At 44.7% G+C, this 17,429-nt stretch overlaps 1 protein-coding gene across 7 annotated transcripts in view; it reads left to right on the top strand.

Annotated features, from left to right (window-relative positions):
- Window positions 1-17,429, top strand: part of SPSB1 (splA/ryanodine receptor domain and SOCS box containing 1) — a 38,628-nt gene that overhangs the window by 16,847 nt on the left and 4,352 nt on the right. For 5 of the 7 annotated variants that reach the window (XR_008731403.1, XR_008731404.1, XM_055705148.1 and 2 more), the window contains exon 2: window positions 15,223-16,050. Coding sequence is in view for 5 of the 7 variants with exons in the window: in XM_055705148.1 (XP_055561123.1) it covers window positions 15,357-16,050 (694 nt within the window). In the remaining 2 variants the exon portion in view is untranslated. Of the gene's footprint in view, window positions 1-6,502; window positions 8,359-13,138; window positions 13,270-15,222; window positions 16,051-17,429 lie in introns of those variants that run through there. The other 2 variants (XM_055705149.1, XM_055705151.1) reach the window with 2 other exon arrangements.

The following is a 17,429-nucleotide window of genomic DNA, read 5'->3' as shown; positions in this document are numbered from 1 at the left end:
ATGCAGGGGTTTATTTTGTCATGGCATTGTACCAAGGACTGCCAGTTGCTATACCTCTGAATCCTTTGACTACTTGTTGCAGTGCGGTGTGCTGGACAATGGAGCTAGCTCTTGCTAGTGGTCTGTCCCTTCTGCGATGCTGGAAGACCGTGGTAGGAGAGATATAACTGAGGCATTCTTTCTTGGGGAGCAGTGAAGGACTAAATTTTAAGAAAGCTGACAGTACACTGACCAAGCAGCTTCCCTTTGCTTTCAAAACTTACAGAAAGGAGCAACATCCTGAATTGTGTCCTTAAAGGGTGTTTAGGATTTGGGGGCATGATTAACAAGGTGAACTGTCTTTCTGATAAGTATTGTAAGGAAAAGTTCGTGTCCCTTAAATCCACAGGATGATGGATCTGACTTGCAAGGTATAATTAAGATCAGTTAAATGTAGTTTTGGAAGATGTTTTCCTTCCCAAGTGATGCTGCCCAAGGCCTTAGCAGCCATACTGTCTGCGTTCCAGGCTTGTTACGTGATGTTCAACAATACAAGATTTAAAACAACAGTTACTGAACTGCAGTGCTCTTAGGCTTTGCACTTAGTTTGTCTGATGTCAGCCCCTCTCTAAAGAGGGACATGACTATCATGATAGGTCAGAGGAGCCCAAGTAACTTAATCCCTTGACCAAGTGATAAAAGGGTGGGGGGAAATGCAGTGTACAGGCTGAGGCAGGCTGTTGGTGAGGTACTGCTAGCACCTGTTTCTGAGCTGGTGGAAGGAAAGAGCTTTGGGAGAAGTTGTGCTTGGTATACTATATCTTTCTCTGCCCTTTTTTGTACTTAAAGCTCTGCACAGATGGGGTTGCACTATAGCACTAGTCCTGTGTAGAAAGATGCAATAGCTGTGTATACAGAGATCCTTAACTGCATTAAACTCCAGGGTTATAGAATGAATTGTGTTATGTCTCATGATTTGATTGTCATAGTATCTGATCAGATGGAAAAGACTCAGTCAGGAAATTAGCTTCTGACTGAGGGCCTGAATTACTTCCTCCCTGAAAAATAGCAGTAAGCATGCATAGTTGAATGGGAGTCTTTCTACATCCATCCCCCTGCCTGTGGTGGGATTGCTGTGACAGAGGTCAACATGGTGACTAAATGCAGATTGTAGAAGGGAGGGTGAAAGGGATGAACTAGGAAGCAGAGCATGACTGTTGAATGTGAGGAAAAGGATGCCAGCTGAGTTGCTGAGGATGCAAATGTAAACAAATTTATAAAACTGGAGGAGGAAAAGCTAACTTTTGCTTCTTTAAATGTCAGGGACAAAGCAGCTTTTTGTAAGGAGGAACTGAATGATGCCCAGCACGCTTGATACCCAGCAGGACCTTGGAATGTCCTACTCATTTCATAGGGCATCCTCTAGTCCTGTTTGCATTTTGCCTCAATTATCTCCCTGTGATGCAACAATGAGAAGTGTGCAGCGCTTTCATTGACTTGTACAAAAAATATTTTCTTCTACCCTGCATGGTAGGTGGGTAGTGGTATTGTTGCCCATCTAAATGGGGGAAATGCAGATCCAAGGAAGCGATGTACGGAAGCTTCCCAAACTGAGTGGCAGTGAAGCAGGGATGGAGCATAACTTCCGTTCTGCACCATAAGGCCCTGATTTTGCTGTGACTGAATGTGCTGCTCTGCCCTCTCTTGCAGAGAACTGTTGTATTCTGTTTGTGGTGCAGTAAGAATCTAATGTTCTGCTTAGAGGGAGCAGAGAGACACTGTTGCAATAGACCAAGAATTATTCGTTTATAGTACATGGCCCAGATTTCAACTATTCTTTTCCATAGCACTGATGAGCGGTACTAGACAGTTGTTTAAGTTCCCCTCTGGTGTAGATGTATTTGATGTAGATACATGTACTGAGGCTTCAGACACAATAAACCCGTTTGAGGGCAGCAGGTTGAGTAATTTGGTGCTTGGCAGCAGCTCTGTCGTGGGGATTTTTGCTTTACTGTTAGCAGTGCTTGTGACATCTTGAAATTAAAAGAGGAAGGAGGCGGCAGTGGTTGGGCAATCTTAATGTTAAAATCTCAAACTGTAAATGGTTTTCCTGAGAGAAGGAATCCTGATGGATCCTACATGTCTCCTAACAGAGTATTCTGTATTGCTTTTAGGAGCAGGGACTGAAATCCTCAGGATCTGCTGTGTACCTTACATTGTGAATCCATCTACTCAAGAAAATGCTGCTTTTTCAGGTCTATAGTACTCGCCCAAATCTACGTGACTAACACAGTAAGGGGCTCAGTTCGGTTCTCGTGCAGGCATTGGTACTTGATGTGGACTAGGTGACTTCAGTAAAGTATTGATGGGCTTTTTGCGTTTATGGAAGTGTTGTGAGTTGCCTTCTCCTGCCCACTGAAAGCAGCACAGCAGCTGTCCTGGAAAAAAAGAGGACTTCTAAACTAGCACTTCCAGCAATTACTGTAGTTTTAAGTCTATGAGAAACCCAACCATGTTGTATGCGATGTGTTTGAAGGATTGGGGAAGTGAGAAAGGTCTTCTAAAAATTTGCTTCTAGGCAAAGGATAGCTAAAATAGGAGGCTAACCTCCCATGAACTGGGAGAGAATAGCACAAGATGCAGCTGTACAAGTGTCTTTGCTCTGCCATGCTGTCACCTAGGAAGGAGACAGAAGAGGAGTTTTGGTAGGTGACTGCTGGGAACTTTAACATGGATTTGTTTTAATACAGCTGCTGCTAGCATTTAACCACAGTGATTCATTGTTAACTGTTCCAAGGGGAAAGCAGTGCTTTGTTACCAAAAACATTGTCCTGATGGCTTTTGTTGGCTAATCTTGCAGTCTAAGCAAAAAAAGCTTTTGATACAGGAATGGAAGCTCTGGACCACTCTTTCCACCCACTGCTCCCCTCCACATCTACTGGCTATCACACAAAAAAAATGAATCAAGATACTTAAGCGGACATGAGGGATGGACAGTGGACTGCAAATTAGGAAGTGGGGAAGTAAGTAAACAGGGAGTTCTTGTGCAAGAGGGTGGCTTATTATGGATTATGTGGGCTTCTTTAATGCAAATAGCTCTGAACGTAAATATCTGCTATTTAAAATTTATGATGGCTTAATTGTGGAGGAAATGCCTTTCTAAATGCAGCCTGTCTTGGGACCTTATGGCTTCAGTGCTGGAGGGAAGGAAGGAGAAACATTAGGCAGGCATGGCAGCTTGGCCAGATGCTGACTATTTTTCAAACATCAGTGCTGAACAGCTTATTACTCCACCTGTTGAATGGCTTCTGGAGGGTAGTGGCTGTCAAAATAATTGCTACTTGTTCCTGCTGGTCTTGTGGGCTAGGGCAAATGTCTGTATTACGGGGCAGTGAAACAGCTTGGAACAACATGGTCCTGGATTGGTTCCCCAGTTCAGTCTTCAGGGTGATTGCACTAATGCTTGCGCTCATACAGCAGTGTGACGGAGTGAGATGGGGAGGGCTAGAGGAAGAGAAACAGTAACTAATGGTCAGTTGGACTGTGGTTTTCACTGCACTGGGATGAGGCCTGACCTGATGATCATCCTCTGGTCAAGCCAGTAACTACACTGAAAGGGTAGACAGTCTTCCTTCTCCCCATTTCCAGATCAGTTTTCAACAAAAGCTTCTGAGCAACTGACAGGCCTTGTCACTGTGTTGGAAATGCTTTTGAATGGGAAGCTAAAAGCAGACCAGTACTGTAGCTTTGTCACGACAGGTACCTCTTCAGTCCTTTGTCATTCCTGTTCATTTCCCTGACACTACTGAGACCACCCATTGATAACTTTGGAGTTGAGGCTTTAAGGCCTGGTTTGAAGGTAGATTTCCTAAATGCTTGCTGTTTTGACTTTTTGTGAGGGTGGACTAAGTAGAGCCGTGGAAGACCCTGAAATTTCTTCCTGGGTAGCCATCTAACCTATGAGTCATGAAGACAAACCCATCTGAGACCCTTCCATGCTGGCTGCATTAGCACTTGGCTGACTTGGAGTTGCTAAGCTCCTTGTATGGACAGGACAGCCCCATTCTCAAAGCTTTTATGTAAGGGTAATAGTATATGGCATCTGAACAGAAGCCTCAGTGTAATCCTTGGTTAGAATTATTAAACTGAGCTGTTCATTAATTTTAACAGTGTGTGATGTTAGAAAAGCAGCATGGAGTTGGCTGCTAAAGGACAGGGAAGTTGTAAGGAAAGTACTGTTAGGCATTGTACTTGGTACTTCAGTCCTGCAAACTAGTCTTTCAAGTGCAGCTTGTTTATAAAACTGGGGATTTCTTGCTTGCAATGTGCCAAGCATAGATTTCAACCTTACAGGAATGTGAGGCTTCCTCTGGAAGCGGTGCTTGTTTAAATGCAAAGTCTCTGTAACATAAGGGAAAACAATTGAAGGTGGCTGGGTAGGTATAAAGGTGTAAGAAGAACCTCTACATAAGGTGAAGAAAGGCTGCCTGTGACCTCTCTTCCCTCTGCTTATGTGACTTCCCATAGAACTTAGTCTGTGAGCAGATCATAGAGCCATCTTTTGAGTGCATGTAAAGAAATCAGAGCTGTGAATAGACTGCCTTTTGCAGGTGACTTACACAGTTGGTGTATCTATGCTAGCCTAGTTTTTTCAACCTTGGAATAAACTCCCCTGAGACACTAGTGCCTTTTTCTTAAGGGAAAGACTGCAGTGAAGCAACCTGGGAGCACCCTTCATAGTTGTATCAAACAGTCTCAATTTCAGTATGAACAAACTCCGTCCCTAGAAAATGGATTCTTGACACAAACAATGAGGAAAAGCATCACTTGTCTGATAGATCTAGCCTGGAAACGAGACCAGGAGCTAAAAGAAATAGGACTTTGCCAAATGTGACTGGTGAGATGAGAACCTGGTGTGTGGGAATTATGTTCTGTCTGGTCTGGAAGACACTTGATCTGCTGCTCTGTTCTCTATATGGGTACCCTCGTGCTGAAGCATGCAGAGAACTTGCTGTGCTGGTGGAACGTGCTGCAGGTGGAGTGCTATAGCCTCCCACAAGCTCCTCCAAACCAGTGCATTGGCTGTAAACAGCTTGTGCTCCAGAATGGCTGTGCTGATGATGGTGTGCAAAGTACTTTGAGTGAGAATAGGGCTGTACATAAAGGGCATAGTAATTGCAACAACTTACTGGTTTTTCTCCAGGCTCTCCATCTGCAGTGGCTGCATTGCTTTCTGACCCTGCTGTCACATCTCCCTATCCTTTTCCACAGGAGGAAGGGAGCTCTGTGGAGTTGTACAGGTGCTGTCTCAGCTCAGATCTAACTGCCAAACCACAGCTGTTTTGCTATTTCCTCCAAAAGAATCTTTCTAGAGTGCAGATTTACGGCTCAAAGCTGAACTTGACACAACTGATCTTTGTCAGCAGCATTTCCCCACTATAGCCTTCCACAACTTCTGCATTAAAGCAGTGATGTCTGCAATTCATTTGTACGTGTTGTTAACTTGAGAGCCACAGGCAAATGGTTAGGCTGCTAGCTGAGCTGACTGTCATCTAAGCATGTGACCAGGTGTGTGTGTGTGTGTTAAAAAGCATGATTCAGATGCTGAACTCTTATCTGGAACCCAAGTTCATGAGGTCAGTCTTCTAGGTTTGTAGCAGCTACCTGTAAATACTTGCTAGAATACAGAGTTTAAAAGTTGCTTCTGGAAAATAGCACTTCAGCAGCTGGCTACAAACAAATGTTCTAGACCAGCAGGAAGTTATAGGAGTGGAGGGGAGAGGTCTAAGGAAGGCTAGTGCTGCAGCTGCGGGACAGGGGAAGGGACTCTGGCTGAATTTCTCAGTGCTTAGCTAAGATGCAGAGCTGTCAATTCAATGCGGGATGGTCAGCTCAGGGCTCCATCCTGCCTTATGGGGGAAGAGCTGTAGTTGCTGCCTTTCTGGCCTGTTCAGTCAGCTCCTATTTGCTGTGCACACTTATAATGGCTTCTCGTAGGCCCCATGGTCAATTTAGTAACCTTCTTTATGCCATAACGCTGTTTATTCTGCAGTACAGGCACTTGTGGCGGTGCTCTGCAGTGTTAGGGGTATGTGTTCAAAGTAAACTTCTATTGTACAGTTAGCATGCTGGGAAACCAGAGCAAACTGCTTCATTCCTTTTCATATCTCTATGTTAAATTACCTATAAATGAACTGTTTCTAGCCAGAGTATCGTTGTCCCAACTTGAACACAGCTTTTGCTCTGTGAAGGCTACAGACCATGGGTAAGGGTGGAAAGGAAATGGACACGTCGCGCAAGGGGATAAGGAGAAACTATGCTGTTGGTAACACAGAGGTCTGAAGCCAGCAGTAGTAGTTGTTTAATCTACATGTCTTCCTAATGCTGCTGTCCTCAAAATACAGAGGACCAAGGGTCCTCAGGGTGGTTTTGGGAAAGGTACAGAAGACTTGCTTTAGAGTACTAGTTAGTCCATCTTCCTATGGTCAGTCTACCTAGACAATGCCTCATGCCAAAAACAATGGCTTGCAGTGACTGAGGCTTCTAAAAAGCTGATCCCAGCTGCTTTGTGGCTGCATATTACTAGCTGGCTTCCTCTCCTTGAAGGAGGCAAGGAAGCAGAGGTCCTGAAGAGATAGTTTGCTGCCATTTGTCCTTTAAGGAAAGAAAGTCTCCGGCCCAGCATCTTGTTAAGAAAAAATCCTTTCTGCAATATGTTACGACATGTGCTCAGGTATGTGGGATGAATGAAAGATCATGGATTGTGCTGGTAGGCATAGCCATTATGTCAGTATGGCATGCTGATCTTAGTGCTGTGCCTGTGAGTGCATATTAGTCATAAGTGGGAGAGGCTGTGGAAGAATCCATGTTCCACTGTGGTTCTGAAGGGTTATTAGGGAAGAGCCTGTCACTAAGTACAGAGCCTGAGTGGAAAGGAGAACTTAACTCCAAATATTTGACCATTTTAAGACTGGACGCCCACCAAAGATGGCACTGCCAGAGCAGGCAAAGGGCTGAAATCTGCCTCTGAGAAGCTATTTTGAAGAGCCTTCAGTAAACATTGTGTCTGGTCTTTAACACACAGTTGGCATTCATAAGGTACCTGGGAGCTACCTTATACAGAGCTGTAAAGGGTCTAATGACCTTTCTGAAGCATCCATTAAATTTCCTCTGTGAGGAAAACCAGCCTGAGTTCACATTTTTCATTTAAAGAAATGTCTTGGTCTCTCTGCAACCAAAATTACCATTTGTAACTAGCCTTTAATAGGAAAGATTTCTGGCAGCATCTTGTGGAACTCCTTTTGTAATGACTGAAGCAACTTGAACAAATACTTCGCAAAGTAACCTCTCGCCTGTTGCTTAGTAGTATTTTCTGCTAGATTATGCAGCACTGCAGTTAACAGGCACTGGCTGGGTAGGTGGACAGTGGAAACTTTAGGTTGTTTCTAGTAAGTGGCTTAGTTGACAGTGGGTGATTGTTGCTCCAGATTTTAATTTACTCAGATATGCTGTTCTGAGTAACTTCAGTGCTTCACTTTGGAGAACCAGACACTCCATAACATGGTGTAACAGGGCATGCTGCTTTCATCACACTACCTTTCAACACAGCAAAAATAGCTAGAAGACTTTTGCAGAAACTGTCTGAATCATTCTTAGGAGGGGAACATTGGAGTGCTGTGTTCATACAGACAAGCTGATTCTCAGTGGTTACAAGTCCTAGCAGCATTGTACAGTGATGTGCTTTTGGCTTTCTTGGACAGAAGCCTTTTTTGGTATGTCTCGGGATGGGCATGCTTGTACTAGCTGCCTCAGGTACAGAAGAGCAGATCTCTTGGTGTCAGTGTAGTAGATGAATGAGGCTATCCACTTAGCAAGGTGGCTTGTAACTTTGTAGTCTAGGTAAATCAAGCATTGCCAAATACTAAGGGTCTTGTTCTCCGCATCCCTGGTGTATCTTGAGCACAGTTACTTGTCAGGGGCCTCTTACTGTGGAAGGTTTTCCTTTTTGCTGGGATGCATGCCATCTTTCTTGCCCAACCTCTTGTGATCTCAGAGTGACTACAGTTTCACTTTCTGTGGAGGCTGCAGAGCCCTGCCAACAGCTAAACCTGCTGAGCCAAAGTGCTTCAGCTCCAGTAGGTGGGGCTGAGGAAGTTGCCCCTGTGGCAACCTTCTGTGTAGGGCAGGATAGCAGTGTGGCTGGCAGCGCTGCCAAAACCAGTGCTGTGCAGTACGGGTTGCCTGCCCAGCCCTGATCTAAGCAGAATTGCAACACTCTGAAACTAGCTATAACCACGTTGTTAGTGCAGTTGTTCCTGTCATCTGTTCTGTAGCTGCTTGGTCTCTACTAACACAGCACTGGAAAACTTTAACACATAGGTGAGTGAGCTCCCCCCCCCCCCCCAAGGTCTGATGAATATTTAGTGCTATGGGAACGGTGCTAAAGCCAGAATGCTGGTGAAATGCTGGATGGGGTGCCACAGCCTTCCTGTGACCACTCTATGCAGTAGGCAGAAATACACAGTGCAAGTAAAGTGGTATATTTTTTGATGCTGGAAATTAACACCAGGGAAAATTGGGTGTTCTGGTTCTTTGGGGGCTAAAGTTTGAATGCTATTTGAGGCTGTGGTAGTTCTGTCTGCTCCAGTTAAGATGTTTGCAGTATTGCTGATGTATTTTGGGTTTTAGCTTGGTTTTACAGAAAGCCTGTGATCAAGGGATCAGTTCTCAGCACCATCAAAGGAGAATGGGGAAAATACCTGGTGTTGAGGTGCAGCTTCTAGAGATCACATTAAAGAATGGCTGGCATTGTGAAGGGTCTCTGTGTGGGGAGTTCCTGACACACTAGTTGTGCAATTGTGCATGTATCTTGAAGGACTTGAAAGGTGACCCTGGGTAAGCTGCTGCCAGCAGGTGAGTCAGCAAACTAGGAGTAGTATAGCTCCTTTGTCTGTTGGCTTGTGGCATGAACATTGAGCCCAAGAAAATGGACCAAGTTTACTTAATGTTTTCTAGTAAAATCATGGAAGCCTGAGCAAAGCTACATGAGCTCTTTAGCCTCACTTATTAGTACTGTCTGGGATTTTTTAGTTCAGCTAAAAGTAAAAAAGTAAATGACCATGTGCAGAATGTATATGTTTGTTCTTTCTCCTGAGGTGTGTTCTAGGCTGGAAATCTTTATGGTAGGGCTCTGATCCATTGTCTGTAGAGCACCCAGAGTATGCTGGCTGTTTAAAGGTCTGGCCTCTTACCTGTAAAAGTACACTCAGTAAATAGGGGAGAGCCAAGGAAGAGCCACAGTAAAGTGACTTGAAGAAACAGACTTAAAGTAAAACTGGATCAGGAATCGGGGAATTTCAGAGCATTCATCAGTTCTTGTAACTGATGTTCCGGACAGGCACCCTCCAAGTGTTGAGTCACAGAGGAAGGGAGGAGCTGTAAGGAGCCATGGGTTTACTGAACTAAAGTTATCAAACTTCTTGTAGCTGAAGTGTTTCTGGTCCTTCTTTCTGGTAAACCTTGTAACTGGAAGTGGTTTGTCAGTGTTCAACCTCACGAAAATGGGTGTTCTCAGTGGCTGAATGTCTCACAGGTGCTTAAATAACTGCAGGCATCTTCCAGTAAGATTATTTTCTATCCCCTTGTTTCATGGAGAATGCTTCTAGAACTCTTCAATTGTGAACCATCAGTGCTATACTAAGCCTCTGGCAGTGGTTTGGTAGCTCAAGAGCCGGGTTGGTTAATGGAACTAGCAGTGACAGTGGCTCCTGAGTGGCTAGTACTAATACTTTGCCCTGTGTGCCAGTTCTGGACTGGGACTTTGAGGGCTCTTGCTGCTGTGCACGTTGCTTCCAAATGGAGCTGAAAATCTGCACAGCAGCCTGTTAGAATTTGTATGTCACTTTGAGATGTAGCTATCTGAAATAACCTCCCACTGTGTAATAAAACTTTCATGGGGACAGCCTTTTGGCCTCAAATAAACAACGAGGGCATACTGGGTGAGTATTCTTTGGTTTAAGTTCACTGTATTGGTAGTTTGGATTGTGTTTCTGGTGTGTGTTCAGATCAGGTGAATGGGTTTCAGTGCCAGCATGGGTAGGAGTGAGGTGAATCGTCTGGGAGCGATAAGGAGCCTTGTTTTGAATGTGGACGACTTTTAATCTAGCTGTGCGAGTTGTTTAAGGGGCACTATTTAGCCTCATGTTTGCAAGGTGCTCCTCTAGGCTTTGGGGGAAACCGGGGAAGTAACTGAAATCAAGATTCTGTTGTTGAATTTGTACTGGGGGACAAAATACTCTGCTGTGGATACTTGAGACTGCTACCTGCATGACATCTGCCTAGCTGGGTTCTTGGCTGCAGTTTATGAGGTTCCCTGTCAGTTGAAGGGAGTAGATGTGGCCATGGGCACAGAGTGTGGCTCCATTTTGTTGTACACAGCATTTTGGTGAACTAAACAAAGATGACTGCCTCAGCTGGAGAGGTCTGTGGTAGGCAGTTACTTTGCCTAGTCTATGTCAATACCTACACAGAGGGAGCTGGATGTCAACTCTGCTCTGCCATATACATTCCTTTTCTCAGCAAAACTGCGTCCTCCCCATTCAGCAGCAGGGACTTTGACACCTTCCATTGAAATGCCTTTGCTGTCTCCTGCCTTGATCTATTTGCAGCAAGCAGTTGTTTTGAAACTTGGCGTGTCTTTCTAGAATGGCAAATTGCCTACTTGCTCTGAAGAGCTAAACGGAGGGGAGATCTAATTCTCACTGAAAATAGCAGTGAACATTTTTCTCTGAGACATTCTAACTTTGTTCCAAAGCTTTTAAGCTTAGAAGGTTAACAATAAGACTGAAAATAGCATGGGAGCAGAACAGAGCATCATGGGGGTGAACTTACGTTTATAAAGCAGAGCGGGATTGCAGCAAGTGTGAGCTGTGATACAATAGATAAAAGCACTTCCAGTGCTTACATTTGTGCTTAAACCTGCAACAGTTCAAAGGTTTTGAAGTAGCTAATTTGCTAGTATATCTGTTTATTTAGGGCTAGCTGTGTCTCATATCAAGCTGCCCAGGGCGTTAATCCATTAATTTAAGAGGGTATGCTTTTCTGTGCCTCTCCTGCTGAGGGAAAGTGCCTGTATTGTCTTGTGCATGAAGAGGTTTTTCCTTTTAACAAATGAGAGCATAATTGTGCTTCCTGACTGTAGGGCAAGGTGCCACTCTGCAGTTCTAGACCAAGCTAGTGCCAGGAGCAGTGGAGCCAGCTCTGAGCAGGAATCATTGCCTTGCCCTAATAAGGAGCCATTTTACAGTTATTACATTAAATCTTGGCATACGGTGCTCAGTATTTGACTTGTGCTCACTCTAATAGACCCCTCTGTTCCAATCTTTTCCCGTCTTTCCCCCTTCCTCTTCTTTATTCCGGTCATTGTCCTTTTCTGCCTGGGAAGTCATAACTAACGCAAGTGATGAGTGCTGCTTGTGCTAAGGAAAGGCTTCTTTCTCCTTGGAGCAAGCAGTGAGACAGTATCCTAGTCCACGTGCTTCAAAAGTCTGTGCTGTCTTTCACTGTGGTGATTCCTCTTCTAGTGCAGCAGCCTTGACAGAAGTATGATGAAGACAGTCACAAAGAACAAGGCATTGTTTTGCTAATGAAGAACAGAGTTGTACTCATACTTGAGCATCTTGTGCTTTGAAGCGGTTTGCACGAACACTCCTGCAGTCTGCTTAGTTTTAGTTCTTGCTGCTTATGTGGTGTTGTCGCATGTAGCGTACAGCTCTCGGGAAGTCTCTGCCCCTCCTTCTCCTGCCAGTGTTTTGTTCTTTGATCCTAATCAAAGTTGCAACAGGTGAATTTGCTTGTAGACTTCCAGGTGTGCTTTAGCCAGTGCCTTGATGACAGCCTTTGTCCATATACTGTAGGGGAGGGAATGCCAGGTGGTTCTGAAGGTGGTGCTTTCTGCAGAAATGCCACATGGCTCAGTCCTGTCACAGCAGCCTGATTCTGTATCCCAGCCTGAGCAAATGACTTAACGCTGAAACTTTTTAAACATCATTGCTTCTGGTCAGCATTAGTGTGCCTTTCCCAGGGAAGACACCTGCTGAAGTGATTTCACAAATCTCTCCATAACAGAGTTGGTGTCAAATTTTAAGTATAGAACTGAGAACTTCAGTACACACAGGCATGAGGGCTTAAAGGTGGGACAGGAGGATGATTGGGAGGAGCTGCTGTCAAACGCTTGAATAACTGTGTGCAATACACGTGCTGAGTTGAAAAAGCAGATCAAGCAACTTGCTAGGTCGGTTTGTAGGATTCCACACTGTCTGTGAAAGACAGTTGCAGCAGTGTGCTTGAACTTGTATACCAGCAGCTCAGCACATGTCTGTATTGGCTTATTCTTGGGATCAGCTGTTCCTTAGGCTTAGGGAGCAATGGAGCATGTGCCTTTAGAGGCTGGGAGTGTCTGTGTCATGGAAACACTTATGCTCAACACCTGAGCTGTGGGGCAGAACAACTAAATGTGTTTGCACTGCATCCAGCAACTGCGCTCTACCTCAAAGGGTTTGGCTGTTACTTGCTTATTTTCAGCTGTCCACCAGCTGGCTTATGTAACTCAGGATTTGTTTTGATGTTGTGGATGGTACTTAACTTGCAGGATGCCTCAGTTACCTTGCCAGCTGATAATTATGAGACCTTATTTAATAGCAGTTGTTTTTTCAGGGACCTCAGATGTACGGCACTGTTTAGTTTGAAATAGTTATACTGCTGCCTAGTAATGTGACTTGTGAAGAACCTCAAACATTTTTCTCTGTGCTTCAAAAAAAGGGAAGGAAAAGAAAAATAGTCTTGTCTCTCAAGACCTGCAAGACTTTGAGCTCGCTGTTCCAGTGGCATACCCTGGACTAGTAGTAAAAACCTGTAGGGAAGCTGGTGAATTGATCCCTAATTCGGAGCATATGTGAGGCTTCCCTGTCACCTTCTACTGAAGCCTTGCAGCTTATGTTCAGTAACCTTATTTTTAAAACAGATCTGATACATGCTCTATTTTTTTTTTATGCCAGATGAGGTCCTCGGTTGTGAGTAACTGTTGTGACTGTAGCTGGCAGGAGCCCTGTGTGATTGCCTCACTTCAGGAAATGTTAAAATAACATTTTTTTTTTCTTAGAAAGCTAGTTCGCTCCCGTCCCACTTCTAATTCTAATCGCTGCCCCCAGTTTGGCAGCTGTCTTACAGAGTGTTGTTTGTGTTGCTGAGTGAAAGCAGAGACACTTCAGTGGATGCAGTGCTGGAGGAGAGGTACGTGAAATGAGTTAGTATCTCAAGCCAAGCTGGCTTAAACTTTTTAGAAGTTTCTCTGAAATTTGGAAGGAAAACTGCTAAACTTTAAGAAGAATCTTGCTCCTCCCCCTGGACTATTGTCTGAAGCTGAGGATTCTTTTCCTATTGGAGAAGAGAAGCTGCCCCAACTGAAGCTGCTCATATGAAAGAAACCATACAGCAGGTTTATCTGCTCTCTTGACTGTAGCAGTTCAGTGGGGCCGATAGTACAGACAGATGTTGGAGTGGGTTTCCCCGAGGCAGGACCGAGCAGGTTTTTGTCTGCTGTTTTGGCCTTGCAGTCAGGCCTCCAAGGTACTTAGCAAGGCTCTAGCGGGGTTGAAGAGAATTAATCTCCTCAAACCTGTATCAATGGCTGCTAGCTGCTTTGCTAGCTGATCTGTGGAAAGCTTGTAACTTGCCAGATGGAGAAGCTTTCATTATTATTGCCTGCTTTTACCTTTTGATCACTGTTACTGGGAGATGGTTTGTGCCCAGTTCTTTTTCTCTTTTGGAACTGTTGGTGCTGAGGGAAGAAAACTGTTTATGGCTGGGTAACAACAACAGGCAATACTTGTGTATGTCTCTGCAGTATGTAGCCTTTACTCTAGGGGATGCTTACATCCTAGAGGTTCCCCGAGAACTTTCACTTACAAATACCAGCCAAAACAGGAAGGCTGCAATTTAGTTCTCTTCATCTAATGTCTGTTAGGTCTAGGAGCACTGCAGAGGAAGCACTGGAATACCAGCTGGGAGAACACAAAGTAACTACTTCAGTGTGTTACATGGATAAACTTTTTTTGGACCCTGCAAAAATACTGCAGGTACTAAGCCTGTTTGTAGTGCCTGTTGTACTTGCCAGTCTGCAATCCTTCTCTTGAGCTGGAACACAAATACATCCCTCCTGAAATGCAGCCTGCTTTCCCTTCCTTATAGTGGAAGCTATACTTATGAATGTTTTGCATTCTGAAGGCTAGTTCCAACCTGTGTAGAGCAGGAGGAGGAGACATTTATTCAGTAATGCCACTCTTTGCTGATAGGGGCAGCTTTTAGATGAAAGCTTTGCAGAGCAGTTATCTATATAAACCAATCTCTCACTACTAGTCAGCTGTAGCATGTTACTACAGGGTCCAAAGACAATGCAATTGTAAACTCAGGTCTGTCATTGAGAAACTGACTGAAGCTGCTTGGACTGTTAAGTATTTAATGTCTTGTGTGTTTTGGCTCCATTGTGGATATCTATAGAGGTGGCTTTGGCAAGAGAAGAAACTCTCTGTGGTGGTTGGAAGGAGCTGGAGCAGTGAACACCACTGGGCAGCCTGGGCCTTTGCTGGGATGTCTTGCTCAGTCTGACCTTGTGGTATGAACTAGGGCTGGGAGACCAGACAAAATTATGCCTGTACAAGACACTTGTTTTCAGTCCTACCCCTGAAGACAGTCGGGGAGAAAATTTAAGTCTTGAGCATTACTTAGTACTAGGTTCTGCCTTGAATAAACTTTTCTCAAATCTTCCAGCCTGGACAACATATAGGTGTTCATGATGTAAAAGCAAGGTTTGCTGGAGGGAGCCTAAATACAGATGTGCTCTCCTAAGGTTTAGTGATGCAGTAATAAGGAGCAGTGCAGTCACTGTAGAGAGAAGATGAGCTCTGGTACCTGAATCTATACCTTATGTAGAAAAAGAACCAGAAATTAAAGTGCCTTTCTGAAGGGGGCATTAGAAACATAGTACCTATCTATTTGATCTATATGCAATCTTTTGGTATGCCAGGTATACTGCATAAGTAGCTTGTATTGTCCTTACTTTCCACCAGCAAGTAAGGATAAGTTGTCAGGAAAAAACAGATTAAAACTGCGCTCTGTAAATGTTGCATGCAAGGCTGTATGTGCTAGTGTTTAACTTTTCTCTTGTTTTTATTGTCTATCCATTAGGCAATACTGATTGGTGTGCATCTTGACGAGGTCTCCAGCAACCTTTTCTGAAGGGCTGAATGACAGCAGGAGAGGCTGGGTAAATCGATGAGTTTGCCTTGGGAGCCTATAAACAGGCAAAATCAGAACACACAATGGGTCAGAAGGTCACAGGTGGGATAAAGACTGTGGATATGAGGGACCCTGTATACAGGCCACTGAAACAGGAACTCCAAGGACTTGACTACAGCAAACCCACACGTCTGGACTTGCTACTGGACATGCCTCCGGTATCATATGAAGTCCAGTTACTGCATTCATGGAACAATGATGACCGCTCGCTGAATGTATTTGTGAAAGAGGATGACAAACTCATATTTCACCGGCATCCGGTGGCTCAGAGTACAGATGCCATCAGAGGCAAAGTGGGATATACACGAGGACTGCATGTGTGGCAGATCACGTGGGCAATGAGGCAGCGAGGCACGCACGCTGTGGTTGGGGTGGCAACAGCAGATGCCCCTTTGCATTCAGTAGGGTACACGACGCTTGTAGGAAATAACCATGAATCTTGGGGGTGGGACCTTGGGCGCAACAGACTGTACCATGATGGCAAGAACCAGCCAAGTAAAACCTATCCTGCCTTCTTAGAACCAGATGAAACTTTCATTGTGCCGGACTCCTTCCTGGTGGTTCTGGACATGGATGATGGGACGCTGAGCTTCATTGTAGATGGGCAATACATGGGTGTTGCCTTTCGGGGACTCAAAGGGAAAAAGCTATATCCAGTGGTAAGCGCAGTGTGGGGACACTGTGAAATACGGATGTGCTACTTGAATGGACTTGACCGTGAGTATAACTCTCTGCATTTGTTCTAGCAGCATAGATCTGTGTGCTACTTAAGTGTGCAGGCTTGCTAGACCATCCTGGGGAGGGTTTCCATTTTTCCAGAGGTGAGGATTTCGTGTCAGCGGAAGGATTGCCGGATACAGTGCCAGATCCGTAATAGGCCATTCAAAAAGTTTGTTTGGCTGTAAACGTGTATTGTTACCAAAGCACTACAGGGAGCAAGCAGGGTTTGGGGAGGTAGTACAGTAGAAGTTGATACCAGTCCTGTCCAGAGGCAACAAACCTTTCTGTATTGCTACTAGAGTATTAGTGGGTATGTCCTTCTGACAGTTGCGTTATTGGCAACATAATCCTGTTGCCTCTTCACAGGAAACAGTCTGAGGGACAATCACCTTCCTTAAATGGCTAATGAAGGGACTTTTAAAATCCCTTGTAGACAAGAGTGGGAAGATCTGTCCCTATGTAGGGAAGTGGGAATGTCTCATTTTTCAAAAAAATAAGTACCTCGCTTCTCAGCTGCTTTCAGGACAGGTTGTGCTCATTTCCAGTGTGGGGCTGGATATTATAGCCAGCCCAACTTGCATGCCAGGCCTTTTACTAATAGGGACATCAATCTGTAGCTAAGCTGAGTAATAAATTTGGCTGTCCAAGTGTGCTAGGGTCTGTTATCTCTCATAGTCAGAAATTCCCATGGGGCCATACTGTGACTCAGTTCTCTGGGTAGGGTGAAGGAAGCAGATTAAAATCTGGATTTATGTTGTTAGTGCAATAAATTTGGCAGTATTGATGTAAAAGGAGTAGTGTGCTCCCTGCATTCCACAACAGTATCTGCCCAAAGGCTATGGCATACTGGGCTCTCTTATTTGTGCTTAGGACATGTTCTAATGCTAGGCCAGCAATGGCAAACCCCTGGCACTGGTGGCATGAGGCACAGCAAGGCTGACACTGGGCATCAAAAACTGAGCTGTCAGAATAACCAGGAAAGCCTTGCAAAGGGATGGGAGAAAAATCCACAAGTGCTTTGAGAAATATGCTTCAACTCGGCAAGACCATGAGAGTGCTCTTGGCAGAGCATTTTCTCACCAAAAGAAAGAAGCCTAGCTCATTCTGCCCCAGCAGCTTACGGAATAACGGCTCCAGTAACTAGGTTTTTCTAAAGGGAAGGGTCAAAGCCAAAAGCTGCAGCTCCCCTCAAAGCCAGCAAGTCTGTGGAGTTGTTGGCACAGAACTGCACTTAGCAAGGCCACCTCCAGTATTGGATTTGGTTGTAATGTGTTCTCAGCATAGGAGTGAATTGTGGGCACAAGGCCAGGAATGACAGGATGCTCTTTTGGCACAGATAGACAGAAGGTGTCTGGCTCTAACCGCTTCTGAGCGTT

This window comes from Falco cherrug, chromosome 3 (assembly GCF_023634085.1).
Source record: "Falco cherrug isolate bFalChe1 chromosome 3, bFalChe1.pri, whole genome shotgun sequence".
Classification (NCBI taxonomy): Eukaryota; Metazoa; Chordata; class Aves; order Falconiformes; family Falconidae; genus Falco; species Falco cherrug.
Note: the sequence above shows the minus strand (reverse complement) of the source record. Positions and strands in the feature narration are given on the sequence as shown.